Source organism: Meriones unguiculatus, chromosome 10 (assembly GCF_030254825.1).
Source record: "Meriones unguiculatus strain TT.TT164.6M chromosome 10, Bangor_MerUng_6.1, whole genome shotgun sequence".
Lineage (NCBI taxonomy): Eukaryota > Metazoa > Chordata > Mammalia > Rodentia > Muridae > Meriones > Meriones unguiculatus.
Window position 1 is genome coordinate 22,272,809 of NC_083358.1, and position 17,655 is coordinate 22,290,463.

Here is a 17,655-nt window from a genome sequence, read left to right on the forward strand (position 1 = left end):
TCCTCATGGTAGCTGCCATCCAAGTGCCCAGCATTCTGGGGCGAGACATGCGTGACCCACTGATTGTCCCGGCTTCCCCCAGTGCGCCAGAATCTGGATCCTACTGAGAACCTAGGAGTAGCTGGTGAATGCCACATTTAGCGGCAGCTGTGGTCTTTGAGCTAGCTGTAGATCTTTGTCAATGAGGGACAGGATCCCGATTTTTTTTAAGTTCAGCTCCTAATCGGTCTCAGGTTGACTCAGAAGTCCCTGAGGGTTGGGGACCCCACTTGAACTTTAGGGGGTTTTCCTTTTGGCCATAGAAGTTCCTATCCTAGGACATCCAGGACTGCAGAGGGCAGCTCTGGCCGCTTGAAGACCGGGGCTGAAGGGGAGGGGCAGGATAAGACAGTCGCTGCAACTCCTGTGGGCTCAGCGCCTACAGAGCACATAGGGCGGGGGCTGGTGGGAGGAGCCAGCGTGACCTTGGTCACTCTCCCGCCGAGACAGCCTAGGGGGTGGGACTCGCCGTCTCTATGGTGACCGAGAAACAGGGGATAATACCACGGAGCCGCCCGGGCTGCAGTCCCGCCCGGGAGCCGGCAGGGAGCGGAGCTTTGGAGTCTCCTGGTCTCCAGCATCTGTCGATCAGTTCCTGGGTCCTGTCTATCCGAAGACAAGCTCAGGAGCAGCCAAGAGATAGAAGCCGGTAGGAGAACTGAACATCGACCACCCTAATTAATATCCTCCGCAAGGAGGGGTGGGTGGGAGCAGCCTGTGTATCAACGGATGGTACTGAGCTGAGGATACCAGCTGAGCACCCGGCCCTGGCCCCAAGCGGTCCACACACCCCTGCCCCCACCTCCTTGCTAGGCTGATTGATGACTGCAGCTGTCCCAGCAGAAGCTGACGGGCAGATTCAGTTCAGAGGCGTGGCCACTCCATCCAGGGTCTGTGGACCCCAGAGCAGCTTGCCCCTGCTCCTGCTCCACCCGAATAGCCCCCAAATCCACCTACCCATAGACAGGAGGGAACAACAGGCCCAGAACCCTTACCTTTCCCTGAGACAAGCATCATGTAGCACCCAAACTCCCCTGAACATGTTTACCCTTGGTGAGCAAGTGCAGGGCCTTGGGCTCCCCCTTGGGGTCTGCACCGTGTGAGAGGCAAAGGGGGTGCAGTACCACCTGGATTGCTGTCCCACAGAGGTCCTTGGGACTTGTAGGATCGCTGGCTTTCTCAGTCTTAGAAACTTCAGCTTATGGATGAGCAGGTGTGGCCACTAGGAAGGGCCTTTTGGTGTGAACCTACTACTCGTAATGAAAAGAGGAGGAGGCTGTACAGTGGGCCAGGTTGTGGTCATCGGAGACCTTTTTTCCTAAGAGGCGGAGGTGAAGATGGAGGCTGAGAATAAGGGTGTGGTCAGGAGGCCGCAGTGGGTGTGGTGATGGTAGTATGTTCTGATATAATGCAGGAGTATGGAAATGCCAGTCTGGTTAGACTCTGAGGGGCTTTGGTGTAGGTCTGGGTCAATAGTCCCAGGTGTACGAATGAAGTGGGAGTGCTAAGGGTGTGGTCAGAAAACTGCCTCGTGAGTGTGTGGTTGGTGGATATTCAGTGTTTTCCATGGAGCATGAAAATGTATATTGCACAGACTGGGCACTGTGGGGGGTTTTCAAGGTATGTCAGAAGCTGTAGGTATATGGGTGAAAGAGGATGCTCTGAGGGTATGGTCAGGGGTCCTTTGTAAGAGCTATGTGGGTGCAGAGTCAGGTTGGTATGGCTTGGATCTTCAGGGTACGAATTAAAAGGATGCAAAATGGAGATGCAAGTGTGGCACAGGGTTTGATTTGTAGAGGTGGGGTTGAGGGTGTGGTCAGAGATCTGCAGTAGAGAGCTGAGGGTGTGGTCAGGGGACTGCAGTAGGGGGCTGTGTGTATGCTGAGGAGGGGCTTTAATGCAGGGCCCTTAGTGCCTGTGTGGGGACCGCTACGGAACAAAGGGTCAAATTCATGGCTTTGGGTGTGGGTGGAGGAGGCCTCAGTGCAGGACTGTGAGTGTGGTCAGTGGGTACAAGGCGGAGGGCGTGGAGAGCCAGGGCTCAGTGCATGTCATCTGTGGGAATGTGGACTGGTATGGCATTGCTCAGGGTGTGATAAGACCTTAGCGGAGGTCTGTAGTGTAGACAAGGGGATGTGTACGTCAGTGAAGGCTTGAAGCACCAAGGTCATGGCCCCACCAGCAACATGGAGGAGTTTAGGGGCTACTCTACAAGCCTGTTCCTAGGTTGCTTCCAATTTCCCACTCTTAAGCTCCACACACTGGAAGCTACAGCTTCAATCAGTGGCAGAGGGCCAGGAAGCCACGGTTGTGCCCTAGGCTTAGGGAGTGCTGGTATGCCCCACCCGTGGGCCCCTGATCCCCAGCCCAGCCCAGCCCAGCAACACTGGGAGCTTCTCCCTGAAGCCGCCCTGACACCATCCTACCCTTAGCAACACTCTCCAAGCAGCAGCACCCTCCCTTAGCAACTGTCTCCAGGCTTCACAAACTGTGGCCAGGCCAGACCCAAGTTCCTGCTCCCCTCATGTTTTTGTTTAACAGCAAATAGTAACAAGGCCAGGGCTGGGCCAGCTGCGCCCCTGCCTAGGGCATGCACCACTGCCCTTGCTCTTGCTCCCTTGTCAGGGTTAGGCTGGGCCTCTCTAGGTCTTCATGACCCTTACTGAGACACAGTCCTCATTAAACACCTGTCCATACACCAGCCTTGCCTGGCACTGGCCCAGCTTGACATGGAATTTTCAGGGAGGATTTTCTGGCCCCCCTTCCCCTGCCTCCACTTCCACCCAAACAGGCTTTGTGCCAGGGACAGACAAAGCCATGGCCCTGGCTGCTCCCCTCACTGTCTTTGTGGACAGTGCCACTCTGTTCTCAGTATTGTGTGGGCATCATGATTTCATCTTCTGAGCCCTATTGAGAACCAGGGCTGGCACTGAGTGATAGCACCTTTCTGCCCATGGCTCTTCCTCAGTTCTGGACACAAACAGACACAAGGTATCAACCTGTCTGCCTTCCCAGGCAAAACCCAGTCCTGACTGAGGGACTGAAGCTGCCAGCTCAGAACCTCACAGATTTTGAGGTGGACCTAGGGACGCTCTGGGTCTAGAGGAGGTAGGAGCAGCTTGGCTGGGAGTTAACTGAGGGGGATCCCTACAGGGTGGCATGGCAGCAAGCACCGACATAGCTGGGCTGGAGGAGAGCTTCCGGAAGTTTGCCATCCATGGCGACCCCAAGGCCAGCGGGCAAGAGATGAACGGCAAGAACTGGGCCAAGCTGTGCAAGGACTGTAAGGTGGCTGACGGAAAGGCCGTAACGGGTACTGATGTGGACATCGTCTTCTCCAAAGTCAAGTGAGCTCCAGGAAACCCCTGTTTCTCATGTTCCCAGAAAGTGGGGAGTCGGGGGGCCAGAGTCAGGGAGGATGTAAAGAAGGGGGGTCCTTACAGTGCACGTGGTGCCTGGCAGGGCCAAGTCTGCTAGAGTAATCAACTATGAGGAGTTCAAGAAGGCCCTGGAGGAGCTGGCAACCAAGAGGTTCAAGGGGAAGAGCAAGGAAGAGGCCTTCGATGCCATCTGCCAGCTGGTAGCAGGCAAGGAGCCTGCCAATCTCGGTGTCACTGTAAGTTGCCCCGATAGCCCTGCCGGAGAGAGGGGTGTGGAGATCCTTAGCTGGAGTGGGAGTTGGGTAGGATGGGCCAGGTTCCCTGTAAGGTGACTCTGCGAGAACTCTGTCCAAACAGAAAGCAAAAACAGGCGGCGCTGTGGATCGGCTGACTGATACCAGTAAGTACACAGGCTCCCACAAAGAACGCTTCGACGAGAGTGGCAAGGGCAAGGGCATTGCTGGCCGGCAGGACATCCTAGACGACAGTGGCTACGTGAGCGCCTACAAGAATGCAGGAACCTATGATGCCAAGGTGAAGAAGTGAGACCTGGGAAGGCCCCCAGTGAGGCTGCCCCACTGGAGGCTCAGGCCTGGGTCAAGGGTCACATGGAGCAAGAAAGCCTGGTTCCCTCCCTGCTGGATCTGCCACAAAGAGCTTCCTGCCCATTCCCAGGGCCATCCCATCAGGCCTCTGACCCAGACTGCTGTGTCCCCTTCTTCCTCTTGTCTTCCTGACTTCTGTCTAGGAGTCAGTACCTGTACCCTCACCGCCCCAGCCTGGTCCCAGGCATGGCTGATTCTTGCCTGCTTGCCTCATATTTAAGCTGCTGCTCTGGCCAAGTGCCTAACTCTTACCCAGACCTCAATAAAGATACCTTTTGTACCAACATGGATGAGCACACGGTGGTGGGGTCATAGCATTCACACTGCAGTTCTCCCTCACTGTCATCACCCTTGCGCATACACACCCTGCTGGGCTCCTCCTTCCAGCTGGCAGCCATGCCCAGAAGCATAGATGAGATCTCCTTCCATTAGTGAGTCCTTTCCATTAGCACAGAGTAGAGCCAGACTATCCAAGAGAGCCTTAGGGAGATGCAAAGCTTTTTACTGGGCCCTGACCCTCGAGTGATGACATCACAGCCTGTTGCCCTGTCAATAAGGGCCTCAGACTCCGCTCAGCATTTGCACAGCAGAAGGAAGGATGAAGCAGCACACTTGGCTTGGACCAAGACTTGGTGGAGGCCCAGGGCTAGGCTTCAGCACTATGTCTGCCAACAGGGGGCTACTAGGGTAAGACATTTTTGGGCTCTAGCCCAGAATCTCAGAATATGCAGGACTAGAAGGAATCTGACAGAATAAACTTGATTTCTACAGATGTGTCCTAAACTATAAACCTCTTGTCTTCATGCCATCCCCATTCTGGCTCAGCAAGCCCCAACACTGTTTAACCGGGGCTTAATGGCCAGTGATGAGCCTGGAGTCCCACAGTGAGGACCTTCTGGCTGATTCCTCCCATCTGTTCACCATTCTAATGGGGAAGGTGGGGCGACTCTGCTCCCTCCGAGATCATCAGTCCTCAGTCCCTGTTGTCTGGCTAGAGCTGTTCCCAAGCACAGGCTTCACTGCTAACTCTCCTTCCTTGCTGTGCTGGCAAGGAGCCTGGTGGACTTAGGACCTGTCCAGGAAAGGGCAGCTTCTGCTGTGTTCTAGAACATTCCAGAGGCTCGTGTTCACCAGTAACTTCTTTTCTGACCCGAGGAAAGTGAAGATATGTAATTGTGTGCCCCCACCCTACCCCACAGGCTGTCCTGGGATGTTCAGCTCACACTGGGCTTAAGCCCAACCACGTGGGGATGAGAGATGTGGACAAACAGTGTGGGGTGGACAAGGACAAAGAAAGATCAGGTGGAAAGCAAATGGCACAGGCTGGCACCTGCCTCCCAGCGGCCAGAGGCTGGCTCCTCACTGGGCTGTCCCTGTTCTATCAAGCTAGCTGGGAAGAGTTCCAGCTTTCCCCTCCCCAGCAGTAAAGGAGTGGTCCCTCCATCTAGCCTGGGAGATCTGAGTCAAAAGCTTCACTCCACTGATCATTGTGGGAAACCTAAATCCTTTTAGCTTTCACTTACTGAAAGATCCTCACAAGTGAGTTTACCTGTGTCCATACCTGGCCTCACTCTCAGCTGGAGCCACAAGGAGAGGAAAGAGCTAATGGAGGAGGGGAGCAGCAAGTCTGTTTATTCCTATGACTGATGGGATGGCTTGGAGAAACACACACAGAGAGAGAGAGAGACAGACAGAGAGAGATGTGGGTGCGGGAAGGGGAGAGAGGAAGTGAGGAAGAGGAGAGAGAAAGTATTGTCTGACCCCAAACTCCACCTGGTAGGAGAGAAATCCCTTGTTTTCCTTGAAAAGCCACACAGAACCAGAAGCAGCTTAAGGTCCACTTAGAGCCAGGGATAGTCCCGTGGTTGAAAATCATGAGTTCCTTCTCTAGCAAGGCTAGGCTGACAAGGATGCCGCATTAAACCCTCTCTACAGTGGGGAAGTCTAGGCCTCTCTCCCTGGGCAGAGACCTCCCCAAGAATTGGTTGCACATCAGACTTATTTTCTTCTCTTCCCCTATAGTGCCAGCCTAGAGTGATGCCCTCCCTACTTGTTTTCCATTGCTCCAGAAGGTTTTCTTTTTCCTGCCCTCCAGTTTGGGTCCAGCTAGTCCTACATCGTGACAACAATGACCTTTTCCCTTGATATCATAATACACACTTCTTGACCCCAGGAATACATGACACAGTAGGAAAACTCAGAATCTGAGGTAACTTACCTAGGAGTGCCCAGCAGCCCAAGAATTGCTGGCCTGAGACAGGACCAGCCACTTCCTGTGACAAAGGAAAATGGCAATGAAGGTGGTTTAGTGTTCAAGGCTTTTTGCTGCCCTTTAGAGGAGCTCTGAATGGATGTTGGGTGGCTGCCATCTTCATTCATGCTAGAGTCAGGAAGGGGTGGCCCACGATAACAGGTTGGTTTGTGCTCCGGGTTGTGTTTCTAAAATGTGACAACTCAAACATTGCCCTTTCTAGGCAAGGTTTAGGCTCTGTGGAGATTTCTTAATGGGACATGGAGACCAAGAAGGTAGTTCTTGTGGAGCATGCAGACCCAAAGCTTATGACCCCCTTTGAAAAGCCAGATGAAGCCAGATGTCTGTGGATTTACTTATAATTTAGAAACATGGGGCTTCACAGTCCACAGTATGGCACAGAACTCCTTCCTTGCATGGCATCTGAGTCAGGGGCATAAACTAGTGTCTTATCCCCTTCCTCCCTTTCCTGACATCTTTTTATAGGTGAAGAGGTATGAGAGGGACAGCTTTCCATTTGCTGGCAAAATTGGCTGCTCTGGAGAAAGCTGACATAGAGGCAGACGCACTGAGGTTCAAGATACCTGATCAACCAGGATCAAAGAATGCATAGTCCTATGTGCAGTGGACACTGAGCCCAGGCATGCTCACACACTGTCACAGGTGGGCCTGCTCCTGCTGCTCCTGCTGTCTATCCAGCTTCTCTGTGCTTGGCCTGTCCTATTCCACTGTAATGCATTCTCCTTATAGAGGAAGGCTTTTAAATGCAAGCCCCTACTCTTCTGCCCCTTAGTGGAAAGTCTGCAAGGAGCCATGCAGCCAAGCTCCTCTGCCTTCCCAGGCCCCAGCCTGGAGAAGTGCCACTCCCTTTATGACACAGCAAGGCCACAGCTTTCCTATTGCTCTTGTCCTATGCTTTGCCTAGTAACTTGCTTATTCTCAGGTCTCGGCTGACTGACGTCTGGGGACACTCTCCTGACATCTCCAGGCTAGGACTGATGTCTTATCACACACTCTTGGAGTACCACATCTCCCTCTATCCCTGACCCACGATACCTCAGGGATCAGCAGACTTCCAATTCCTAGTCTGAGGCTCTTCGTCATTCCCTTCTTACCATCATAACTACGAGAACACACCTAGACACCAAGACTTCATTAGAGCTTCCCACATGGACCCCCAAATCCACCCACACCCTCTTATTCCAAGATCTCATTAGACCAACCTCTGAGGTCCACCACATGAGTTTTACGAGGCTGGGGGCTCCTCCAGAGTTTACACCTTTGCACTATGGCAGGAGGAGATTCTAAATGTTTCAGAGTTTCTGGAGATTCTTCTAACACAAAGACAGTGATGGATGTCCCTTTGTGACTTTCCAACACAGCCTCAAGTAACACTGAAAAGCGTCCACTATTTTTCCCTTTCTGACATTTTCAATCAAATGTTTCTGTGTGAAATGGTGCCTGAGACTAAGTGCCAACAATTTGTGTGGGCGGGAGGAAACAATGATCAAATGGGAGGAAATAAATGGAAAAATAAAAGAGGGACAATATAAAGTAATCACAATAAGTTTTTTCTTAATCTTTGGAGGTAAACACCACTACCCAATACCATGACAATAGCACTGAGAACCCTCCATGGGTAAGAAGGGGCTGTGGTGAAGCTCTGGGCTACTAGCTCCACAAACTAGGCTCGGGGTCAGCTTCTGAGACACTCTGTATGAGATACTGACCCGTGTCCTGTGCCATTGGTGAGGAGGAAGACAGCGTGCTTTTCCCGAAGGGCGACGATCTCCCCAAAGGATGACTTTTCTCGGGAGGCAGGAGCGATTTCCCGGAATAACCTTTTTGCTCTTTATTCAGCTGCTGCAGCAGGTACTCATTAGTTACCACCAGGGACCTGAGGCCCGGGGGGGGGGGGGGGGGGGGGCGGAGGAAGGCAGTCATGAAATCACAAAAGCAAAGTAGATGGCATTCAGGTCTGAAATGGCTACTAAAGACAAATGCGCAATGAAGTAATGCCTTTCAATAGAATTGTCCAATTTATGAGTGGGTTATTTTAAAAGCAGACCTACAGTTCCTTTGTTACAATCCATTTGATTGTGTTCCAGACTGACTGAAGCAGTAATATATTTCACATTTTATGGAGTAGTTCTTCCATTCTTTCCAAAGCACTTTCCTGATGAAGCACCAGGGCACTGGCCTCTGATCAGGCCCTGCAATTCCCACTCCCAAATCACTGCTTCTTCTACTGCCTCTGTAACTAACTAATGATACAAGCCATACTCATTCTTGAAATCTGAATTACCACACAACACTAAAAGCCATCCACATGCCAGCACACACATAAATAAATGACATATGCAGCCAGGTGTGGTGGCACACACCTTTAGTCCCAGCATTCAATAGGCAGAGGCAGGTGGATCTCTGTGAGTTTTAGGCCAGCCTGGTCTACAGAGCAAGTTCCAGGACAGCCAGGGCTATGAAGAGAGACCCTGTCTCAAAATAATAATAATAATAATAATAATAATGTATATACATAGTATTAATTACAGCACTATTTTGTTTGTTTTGGGGGTGTTAGTACTAGGAACTGAGTACCTCACACTTGCTGGGTACACACACACACCCCAACTCATACTGTATTTTTGACAGTCAAATACTGTTCATCTAAACTGGTATTAATAGAGAGGTAATTTTAAAAAAGGTATAGTCACACATACGTGCTCTAAGTACGAGGCAGCTATAAAAAGGATTGAAAACTAACTCATAGACCACTGTGTACTGATTTTTCAAGGTAAAAATGTTAGCAATGGGTAAAGGTGCTTGCAGCCATACTTGACAACCTGGGTTTGATCCTTGTGGATGCTCAGGGTAGAAGAAAAGAAACCCTACACACTGACCTCCACATATTCCTGCATATTCAATTCTCCCTCCCTTATCAAATAAATGAGCAAATAGATAAACAGATAGACAGAAATAGATAAACAAATAGAAATGTTAAGGTAGGCCTGGAGAAGTAGCCCACAGAGTACTGGCTGCTTTTCCAGAGAATTCCAGTTCCATTCCCAGCACCCACACGGGGCTCACAACCATCAGTAACTCCAGTTCGAGGGGATCCTTTTGGCTTCCATGGGTGTCAGGCACTCATGTGGCACAGACATGCATGCAGGTAAAGCAACCATACACATAAAACGTTTTTTTAAATTAAAATAAAAATGAATAAAAAAGTAACACCTGTGCCCCTTTTTATGCAGAAACCATGAGCAGAAAAGCAGCAGCTCCAGTACCCACTATAGAAGGCCGGTGAGAGAAAGGGAAAGGAGAGAGGAGACAGGAAGCAGCTAGACACTTCAGGATTTACCATATTTATGGATTTGACTTTGGGATGTTATAAACGTTTTATAAAACTAAACATACAAGACAAAGCAAAAAAATTTCCCTAGGAATCAAAGTAAAAATGAAACAAATGAGCTGAATTGTTAGGAAAACAGAGTTGTTTCATGTGAATTTGAGGTAAGTACTCTCTGAGTGTTCATCCCTGAGAGAGATGCTTTAATGCACACAGTGGGGCCCCAGGCCAGCAACACAGCACAGCAGATTCCCAAACACAGAAATGCGGATTCCACCTACAGGGCCAATCAGAATTCTGGGCTGGGGCCCAGTAATCTGTGTCAACAGATCCTTATAAACAGTTATAAAGTTTTTGTTGTTGCTTTTTTTTTTTTTTTTTAAAGATAGAGTCTCAGGTAGCACAGGCTAACAGGTAGCAGAGGCTGTCCTTGAAGTTCTGACCCTTGTACTACAACAAATGCTGCGATTATCCAGCTGAAAAGATTTGGGGGTTTATTGCTTTTGTCTGTTTTGTTTTGTTTTGCTTAAGCAACCCAGAAAGGTCCTTGATCCTCTGGTTTTAATGCTGCTCTACTGAAAATCAGTGGTGAGGTCTGTGTTTAAAGGTAAGGGTTTGCTTCTTGTAAACATCAGTGAAAGTTCTAGCAGAAGTAGATTGGCAAATCAACATTTCAAGAGTTTCCCTTGGACTGCCAACTGCCTTAAGGTCTCCCCCACCCCCACCCCCATGTGCATGCACCCTGAGGGTGCTTTCTCTGTAAAGAGGTACTTTGGATTCTTTCCCTCTTACTCCCTACTGAGTGCTCTTGGTGAGTTTTCTGTGCCCAATAGCAAACAGGCACTGGCTCCTCATCTGGGGGCCATTGTAATGGCCCAAACAATTGGCTGACCCGAGAGTCCTATTACAGCCACTGAAAAACTAATTACTGAGTAGTTGCCACCCACCAACATCAGCAAAGGGTTGTCCTCGGTGTAGTAAAGCAGTACTAAAAGCAGTCCTTTGATCCCTGGCTAACTGGCGAAGTGCAGGAGATTTACATACAGACGGCATTAATTTACACAGGTGTGGATTCTAGCTTAAAAGAAAAGCAGAGGAGATAAAGAGCCGTGAACACAAGCTCTGAAGGCATCCAGCCAGACCTGCTCCTACCTCTGACTCTCATGGAGAAGAGCAACCGTCTCCTCCAGCCTTTTCAGCTGAGTCAGCTCCTGGTTCAGGCAAGCCACCTGTGTGGTCAGCTGTTGGTTTTTGCGCAGAAGGTCATCTACAAAAAGTACAACAGCCAGGAGTGAGCAGGACCCCAAGCTCGTCTCTGAGCAGAGCCCTAGTACTTGGGAACATCTTGCCTGAGACCCCTCCCCCCAGTACTTACCTCCGCATGGCCACCAGTCCCTCCCTTGGAGACAGGAGTTGTTTGACAACAATATGGCTGTGGCAACAGATCTGTATTATAATTCAGCCATGTACAGCTGCATGTATCAGACCAACTTTCGAGTTTCACTAGAGCTAATGACCATGACACGCAGTACACCATGAGGATCTAGGGACTCACTCTGTACCCAGCAAACAAATAGCCCATATCCCGCTTTCTCCATTTTGGTGAGAAATGGTACGCTTCTCTCCCTACCTAGTTTGTGAAACATCGAGGGCTGTGACAACCTATAAAATTAGGAAAAGGTCCGTGACAGCCAAGACAGTTTCAACCTGCCTCACCAGATGTTCTACCACTGCTTACAGCCATGAAGCAGGTAAAAGCACAGAAACTCTGGTCCTGTAAGAGCCAGCTTTCTAGAGTAACATTCTGCAAACTCTAATATGCTTACCTTTCACCTGGGATCTTGCTAAAAATAGATTCTGATTCAGTAGGCCCAATACGCCCTGGACTAACAAGCTCCCAGGTGATGCTACCATGGATCACAGTTTGAGTGGCAAAGTCTGGAAGGTAAAAACAGGACCACTACAGCTGCGCTAACCCCAGTAGGCCACTGTACAGAACCAGGCCTTATGGCTGAATGAAAGGCATATTTTTCAAAGTAGGAAGGAGGAGACTAGGGTGACTATCATCAGGTGGTTCTGAGTTTTTACAGTGGGAGCTCATAGCAACCTGAGTGCCTGTTTCCTTATGAAAACTGAACTAGAGCTTTGAAGTTGAGGGTAGACTTTACAATACAGATTAGTCTATGATAACCATGAAATAGTGGAAATCAATACTTAAGTGAGCATTATTTTTTTTTTTCATTTATCACAATGGCAAACCTAAAAAAAAAAATGTAGCATTTGCAATTGGGCATGCTGGCACACACATTTAATCCCAGCACTTGGAAGGCAGAGGCAGGTGGATCTCTGAATTTGAGGCCAGCCTGGTACACGGAATAAGTTCCAAGACACCCAGGGCCACATAGAGAAACCCTGTCTCAAAAAACAAGAACAAGTCAAACAGACAAACAAATAAAAGTAGCATTTGAAAAGACAGTGAAAAGGTAGCTCAAATACGGGAGTACTGATGTCATTAATCAAAACTACGTTTCCCAGGAGATATTTAGCAACATGTAAGAAAACCCTCAAAAATGTCTATGCCAGGTGGGCAGTGGTGGAGCACGCCTTTAATCCCAGCACTCAGGTAGCAGAGGCAAGCAGACCTGTGAGTTTGATGCCAGCCTGATCTACAGAATGAGTTCCAGGACCCCTACGGCTACAGAGAGAAATCCTGTCTAAAAAAAAAAGTCTATGCCTATTGACATCTCCTAGGAAAATAGACTGAAATGTACACAAATATTTGTGTATTTTTTTTGTACAGCAGCTTTTGACAGCAGCATTATTTATAATAGCATGAACATCAGGACTAATATTCCATTCACCAGGAAAGAAGGGTGGTCTCAGAGAACTGTTTTCATTCTAGGCTTTCCTCCACCTTAGGTCTTTCTTTTGTATATTCAGAATCTCTTTAGAATTTCCGACATTCTCTCCACATTATACGGTCACTATTATAAGCAAAGGCAGCTTTATGGCTATTAAATATTGGAAATAACAATATAAAGAGTTTAACAGACATGTGAGGGGTACTCACACAGCAGGTGTGAGTTACCTGTGCTGTTAAGTGAGGATGTAAAAATCGATTGCCTGGGGTACGAAGGGGAAGATGACCACACAAGTGTATAGGGAACTTTCAGGAGTTACACAAATGTTTTGTATTTTCATTAGAGTAAAACTTAAGATGAAAATATCTTGTTATATGTAAATTATCTTTAGAAAACAGGGCATAATTTATATTTTTGAGTTGAATGTCTATCATATGGACGTAAACTGGAAGAAAAAATTCAGAAATACTGATGGTAGTAATTGCTGGGTCATGGAGTTCTATTTCCTTATACATTTTTTCCTGCTGTAGTGACAAAAATCAGTGTCATTCTAAAAACATCATTCATATATGTTTTACATGGACCCAAAGCTTTAGGTGGTAATTCAAAATAAATGCCTGCCTTACAGTTCTCTGAGGTAAAAGGTAGGGACCTAGCCTGCGTTGGTTTCCTAGGATCACAAAAATATTATAACTTTCTGAGATAAGTTCACAGTTCCCAAGAAATAATGGTCAAAGAAAATCAAAGGCAGCCATGAGAGCTTTGGCTGATGAAGCTCATCAAGCAGGTCATTTACTAGCAATTATGCGCAGTTTCACACATGGCTTTTCCACCTTACCGTGTGTTTGAGATGGGTGCCCACTCGAAATTGAGGTGGCAGCAGCTCCCTCCAACTGCTGAATTTTTTCTGACAGAATAAGGTTTTCCTCCAGCACTTTGACCAATTTTTGCTTCAAACTTTCCTTTAGACAGGAAAACAATGCACCATACATTCAGAATCTGGATTCCTGGGTAGTGCCTTCTCCTCTAGTGATGGAATTGAGCTGTGTGACCTCACTAGAGGTTTAATTCATGGTAATACAGTTCAAGGGCAGCATTCATACTGTTTATGTATCTTCTCAGTCTTGCTTGTGGGTAACCCACAGCTCTTACTGAAGAGTGGCAGCTTTGCAAAGGGCTGGCATTATGGGTCATTAATCTGAAGTTTCTAGGGTTGAACATGGTGCCTGAAAGCCCACTGAAGCTAAGGAAACAGGAACTGAGGACTAAGAGTCCCTTCTCTCTCTCCCAAAGCCAGTAGCCAGATACTCAAATATGGCTGCTGGTCTGAGGCACTATGCTCCAACAGAAGAGACAGAGATGGCACTTGCCTTCCACTGTTGGGACCACGATATAGCCTTCAACAGTGTGACCCTGCACGCTTTCCACAGCATCTTTGTCTGCTTCCCACCTTGCCTTTTCAAGTATCTCTTTAGGATTCTTGGATTTGGGCTAGGATGAAAAAGTCATCCCTGAAGAATCTGCATGTTCCCAACCTAACAACTTCTGTATTCCTGGTTTGTTTCATCTGACTTTCGTATGGTTCTGGAGAGTCTAGATGTCCATGGCAGTGATGCTCACTGGGGCCTTGTGCTGTTCTAGTCATGATGCCACTATGTCTTTTCTAGCAAAGGAAGAGGAGGAAAGAAAGATAAGGGCCATACCACGTCATGAGGAACCAGCAGCCCTGCTTCCTTTAGCTCACTCTCCCTCCGGTGATAGGCTTTCCCTGCCTTGTCTTCAAGCTGTGCGCAGTACCACTGCTGAGGAGGTGCAGGCACGACCAAAGACAGAAGCAAATCTCTGGCAGGACCTGCCAAAAATTCAGGTTGGGTACATGTGCCAATATTAAAAACTAAAGCTCAGAATTCCAAATCAACAACTGCCAGCTCTGTAATCTAATCATCGCCTTTGACTTGAGTTTTAAATGGCTGTATGGGGTGCTATTGCCCGAATCTTTTGTGGAGGATAAGTCATACCCCTCCCTGGATGGACCAGCGATATGCTGGGGAGGATTTCCTGCAAAATAGCAACAGTGGCTCAACATGGAAAGGACGGCTGATTCTTTCTCCTCTAAGACCCTTTAGAATAAAAAAAAAAAAATTACTAGCATATATAGATTACATATAATAGTAGGTTTTATCATGACAGTTTCATACATGTATATAACATACTATTGTATTCACACATATATCATCCTCTTTTTTAATTAAAATTTTGGTTGGAGAGATGGATCGGTAGTTAGAAGTATTTGCTGCTCTTGAAGACTGGAGTTCAGTTTTCATTACCCATGTCAGGTGGTTCACAACCTCCTGTAATTCCAGCTCCAGGGAATTTGACACTCTCCTCTGGCCTCTCTGGGGCCCCTGTATGCATGTGTACACACTAATGTACACAAAACTAAAACTATAATCTTTAAAGAAAGCTTTTTAATGCTGGGATGGGGCTTGTGCAAGCTAGACAGATGTTCTACCACGGGACCGCACCCTCAGCCCTTAGAAATTAAAAATAATTTTTCTCAGCCCAAACAACTTTCAAGTTTCTAGTGTCTACTTAAAGCTTTACTAACAAGTAAAAGGTCCTTGAATTCTTTCTCCATTAAACAAGTAAGCACCTGGAACCAACATGTGTAAAAACTGTTTGCCCATGTTTCTAAAAATTAATCCCTAAGAGAACCCAAGAATATTAACTCATTTAAGAATATTAACGCTTTTAAATCAACATTTCAACAGTCTTTGCAAAGTTCTGATGATCAACCCTAATTTCTGTTGTATTCAATACTGGCACTTCCAAGGATCATGAAATAGTTTTGCAATTATTACTGTAACTACTCTCTATTACATGTATCTGATCATGCAATATATTACCACAGACCACACATGAGCACACACAAACACAGAATAGGAAGAAGAAGACAATTGCTACAAGGCAATTGGAAAAAAAGCTGATTTTTAAAAAATAGGGAAGACAAATGTGACAAAAATACAGATTTGTTGATTATGGTGTTTCTGGGAAAATTTTGGTTAGTGATACATACTTCCTTGCAGGCTAAGGGAACTAGATGGTTGTTATTAAAAGAAAAAACAAAACAATAGCAAAAACCCCACAGAGCAGAAGCAAGGTCCTGCCCTCCAAAATGCAGGTAAATATGCACTTACCAAGAAACTTCTTGTTGAGGATGAGGGAGCCAGAGCCATTCCAGTATTTATCCACCAGCTCTAGCAGCTGCCTGAGGACAGTGGCCACATGGGGGGTTCTGGCAGAGATCGGGGGACTATGGTTTCCTGGTAAACCATGCAAACTGCCCAGGTCACTAGAGAGAGGCTCAACAAAAACAAAACCCGGTACCATAATTTTTTTATTCAAAGAAATAATAGATAGATCTATGTAGTAAAATTCACAGTTTCTTTTATTCATTCTAACTTGACGTGCATATTACATATTTAATATGTAAGTCTGTCTCCTAATTTTTTCTATAGAGTCTTGTGGACTTCAAAAAAGCTAATACAGGCTGGAGATGTAGCTCAGTGGTAGAGTGCTTGTTTAGCATGTGCAAAGCCCTGGGTTCTATCTGCAACACACACACACACACACACACACACACACACACACACACACACACACACTGATATAAAGACAACCAAATTATTTCTCAACTCTTGGCTCCTTTGATGTAAAAAACTAAGGATGATTAACTAGCTAATGAAACACAATACCCGAGACAGTGGCATGAGTTGAGTCACATGTGTGGCCTATGATTGGTAGGGATAAACGTGCTCAGAAGATCTGAACCTAACACTGATCAGTACAGAGCAAAGACTGTGGACGTATGAAGGACACAAATGGGATCATTTGAGAAGTTAACCTGATTTGGGTTTAAAGCTTAGAAAGATCTAGTCATAGCAAAAGGTTACTTTATGGAAATTTATTAAAAATTTTTATTGCTAAAGATTTTCTTTAACTTTTTTTTTTTCTTTGTTGGTTGAGACAGGTTCTCATGTGGCCCAGGCTGGCCTCAAACTCCTGATCCTCCTTACCTCTGCTTCCCAAGTGCTGGTGATATACTCCACCATGCCTAGCTTAATGTTTTTTTCTTTTCTTTTTAGATTGAGAATTACAGATTTCAAAAACCGAAAAGCATATATGTAATTTACAGACAAGAACCTAGCATGTGTGAGGGCCCTGAGTTCTATCTCAAGCACCTACTAAAAGCAAAAAAGTCTGCCTTTATGTTTATATTAAGTCAGCACTTTGAAAGCTTTCCATATTAAGAAAAACAATGTCTAACAAGAAAAAACAAAAATTTTAAAGATAGTCCAAAATTGAGATTTTAATATAGAAATAGAAGTGAAGTTTTTTTCCTTAGGTCATTTTAGTAAAACAGCATCAGAAATGTCCTAAGTGTTCCTGGGACTTCACTGTGAATATATTATCACAGTTAGTGTTTTTGTCTGATAAAAATGGTCATTTGTGGCTGAGAATGTAAAACACGCCAAAAACTAATGAAAATACTACAAGACTGCCCCCTTTAGTGCACAAAAAATATGACTGTGTTTCTTTTTTTTCTTTATTTGTGGTATGCGAGATTGTGCCTAGGGCCTCATATGCACTGGGTAAGTTGGAGCCTAGCTCTCACTGCAGAGACCTGGAAACAGTGTAGGAGGGACTCAAAGGGTCAAGAAACAGACAGTTTCTGTGGAATCATCTTAATGTGCAAGAGATTCCCAACAACTAGAACTTACAATGACCAGAAATAGTTTTTGATCAAATACTCTGCTTCCTTACAGGGCTGTAAATGACTGACACATGATTTACTTGACAGGGGGCCGTGGACTGTGAGACCTGTGGTGCCACAAACTAAACTGAGGCTTCCTGGTGGCAACAAGATCTGGAGAAAAATTAACATTTAGAAAAGACAGTTCTTGAGTCTCGGAGTCTCTTTCGAATAGAAATCCTCTGGACAATCTAATTCATTTGCTTGTGGATACTTTGGGAAAAAAATGGACAATCACTTGAGTTTCTGTACAAAAAAAGCAAAATAATAATTTTAGCTTGGCATGGTGATGCATATCTTTAATCCTAGCCCTGAGGAGGCTGAAGCAGGCAGATCTCTGAGTTCGAAGCCAGTCTG

General features: G+C 46.6%; 2 protein-coding genes across 3 annotated transcripts in view; one reads left to right on the top strand and one right to left on the bottom strand.

Moving 5' to 3' along the window:
• The first annotated feature begins 493 nt into the window (after nt 1-493).
• On the top strand, nt 494-4,310 carry Tppp3 (tubulin polymerization promoting protein family member 3). Its single transcript, XM_021632929.2, has 4 exons — nt 494-688; nt 3,193-3,386; nt 3,502-3,655; nt 3,777-4,310. Exons 2-4 carry the CDS (start codon nt 3,199-3,201, stop codon nt 3,963-3,965), a joined length of 531 nt encoding a protein of 176 aa, XP_021488604.1. The 5' UTR covers nt 494-688; nt 3,193-3,198; the 3' UTR covers nt 3,966-4,310.
• Nucleotides 4,311-7,699: 3,389 nt separating this feature from the next.
• The window catches only part of Lrrc36 (leucine rich repeat containing 36), a 47,745-nt gene continuing 37,789 nt past the window's right edge, over nt 7,700-17,655 (bottom strand). The window contains exons 10-14 of one of the 2 annotated variants that reach the window (XM_060392083.1): nt 15,683-15,848; nt 14,189-14,337; nt 13,324-13,447; nt 10,777-10,891; nt 7,700-8,172 (exon numbers count right to left, since the gene is read on the bottom strand). In XM_060392083.1, the coding sequence (XP_060248066.1) occupies nt 7,947-8,172; nt 10,777-10,891; nt 13,324-13,447; nt 14,189-14,337; nt 15,683-15,848 (780 nt within the window). In that variant the 3' untranslated portion in view covers nt 7,700-7,946. The remainder of the gene's footprint in view (nt 8,173-10,776; nt 10,892-13,323; nt 13,448-14,188; nt 14,338-15,682; nt 15,849-17,655) is intronic. The other variant, XM_060392082.1, reaches the window with a different exon arrangement.

Excerpts from the sequence above, each read along its gene's own strand:
- Tppp3 (XM_021632929.2), top strand. The coding sequence starts at position 3,199 with ATGGCAGCAAGCACCGACATAGCTGGGCTGGAGGAGAGCTTCCGGAAG. Across the intron at positions 3,387-3,501 it reads ATCGTCTTCTCCAAAGTCAA|GGCCAAGTCTGCTAGAGTAA; the intron begins GTGAGCTCCAGG and ends GGTGCCTGGCAG. Across the intron at positions 3,656-3,776 it reads CTGCCAATCTCGGTGTCACT|AAAGCAAAAACAGGCGGCGC; the intron begins GTAAGTTGCCCC and ends CTGTCCAAACAG.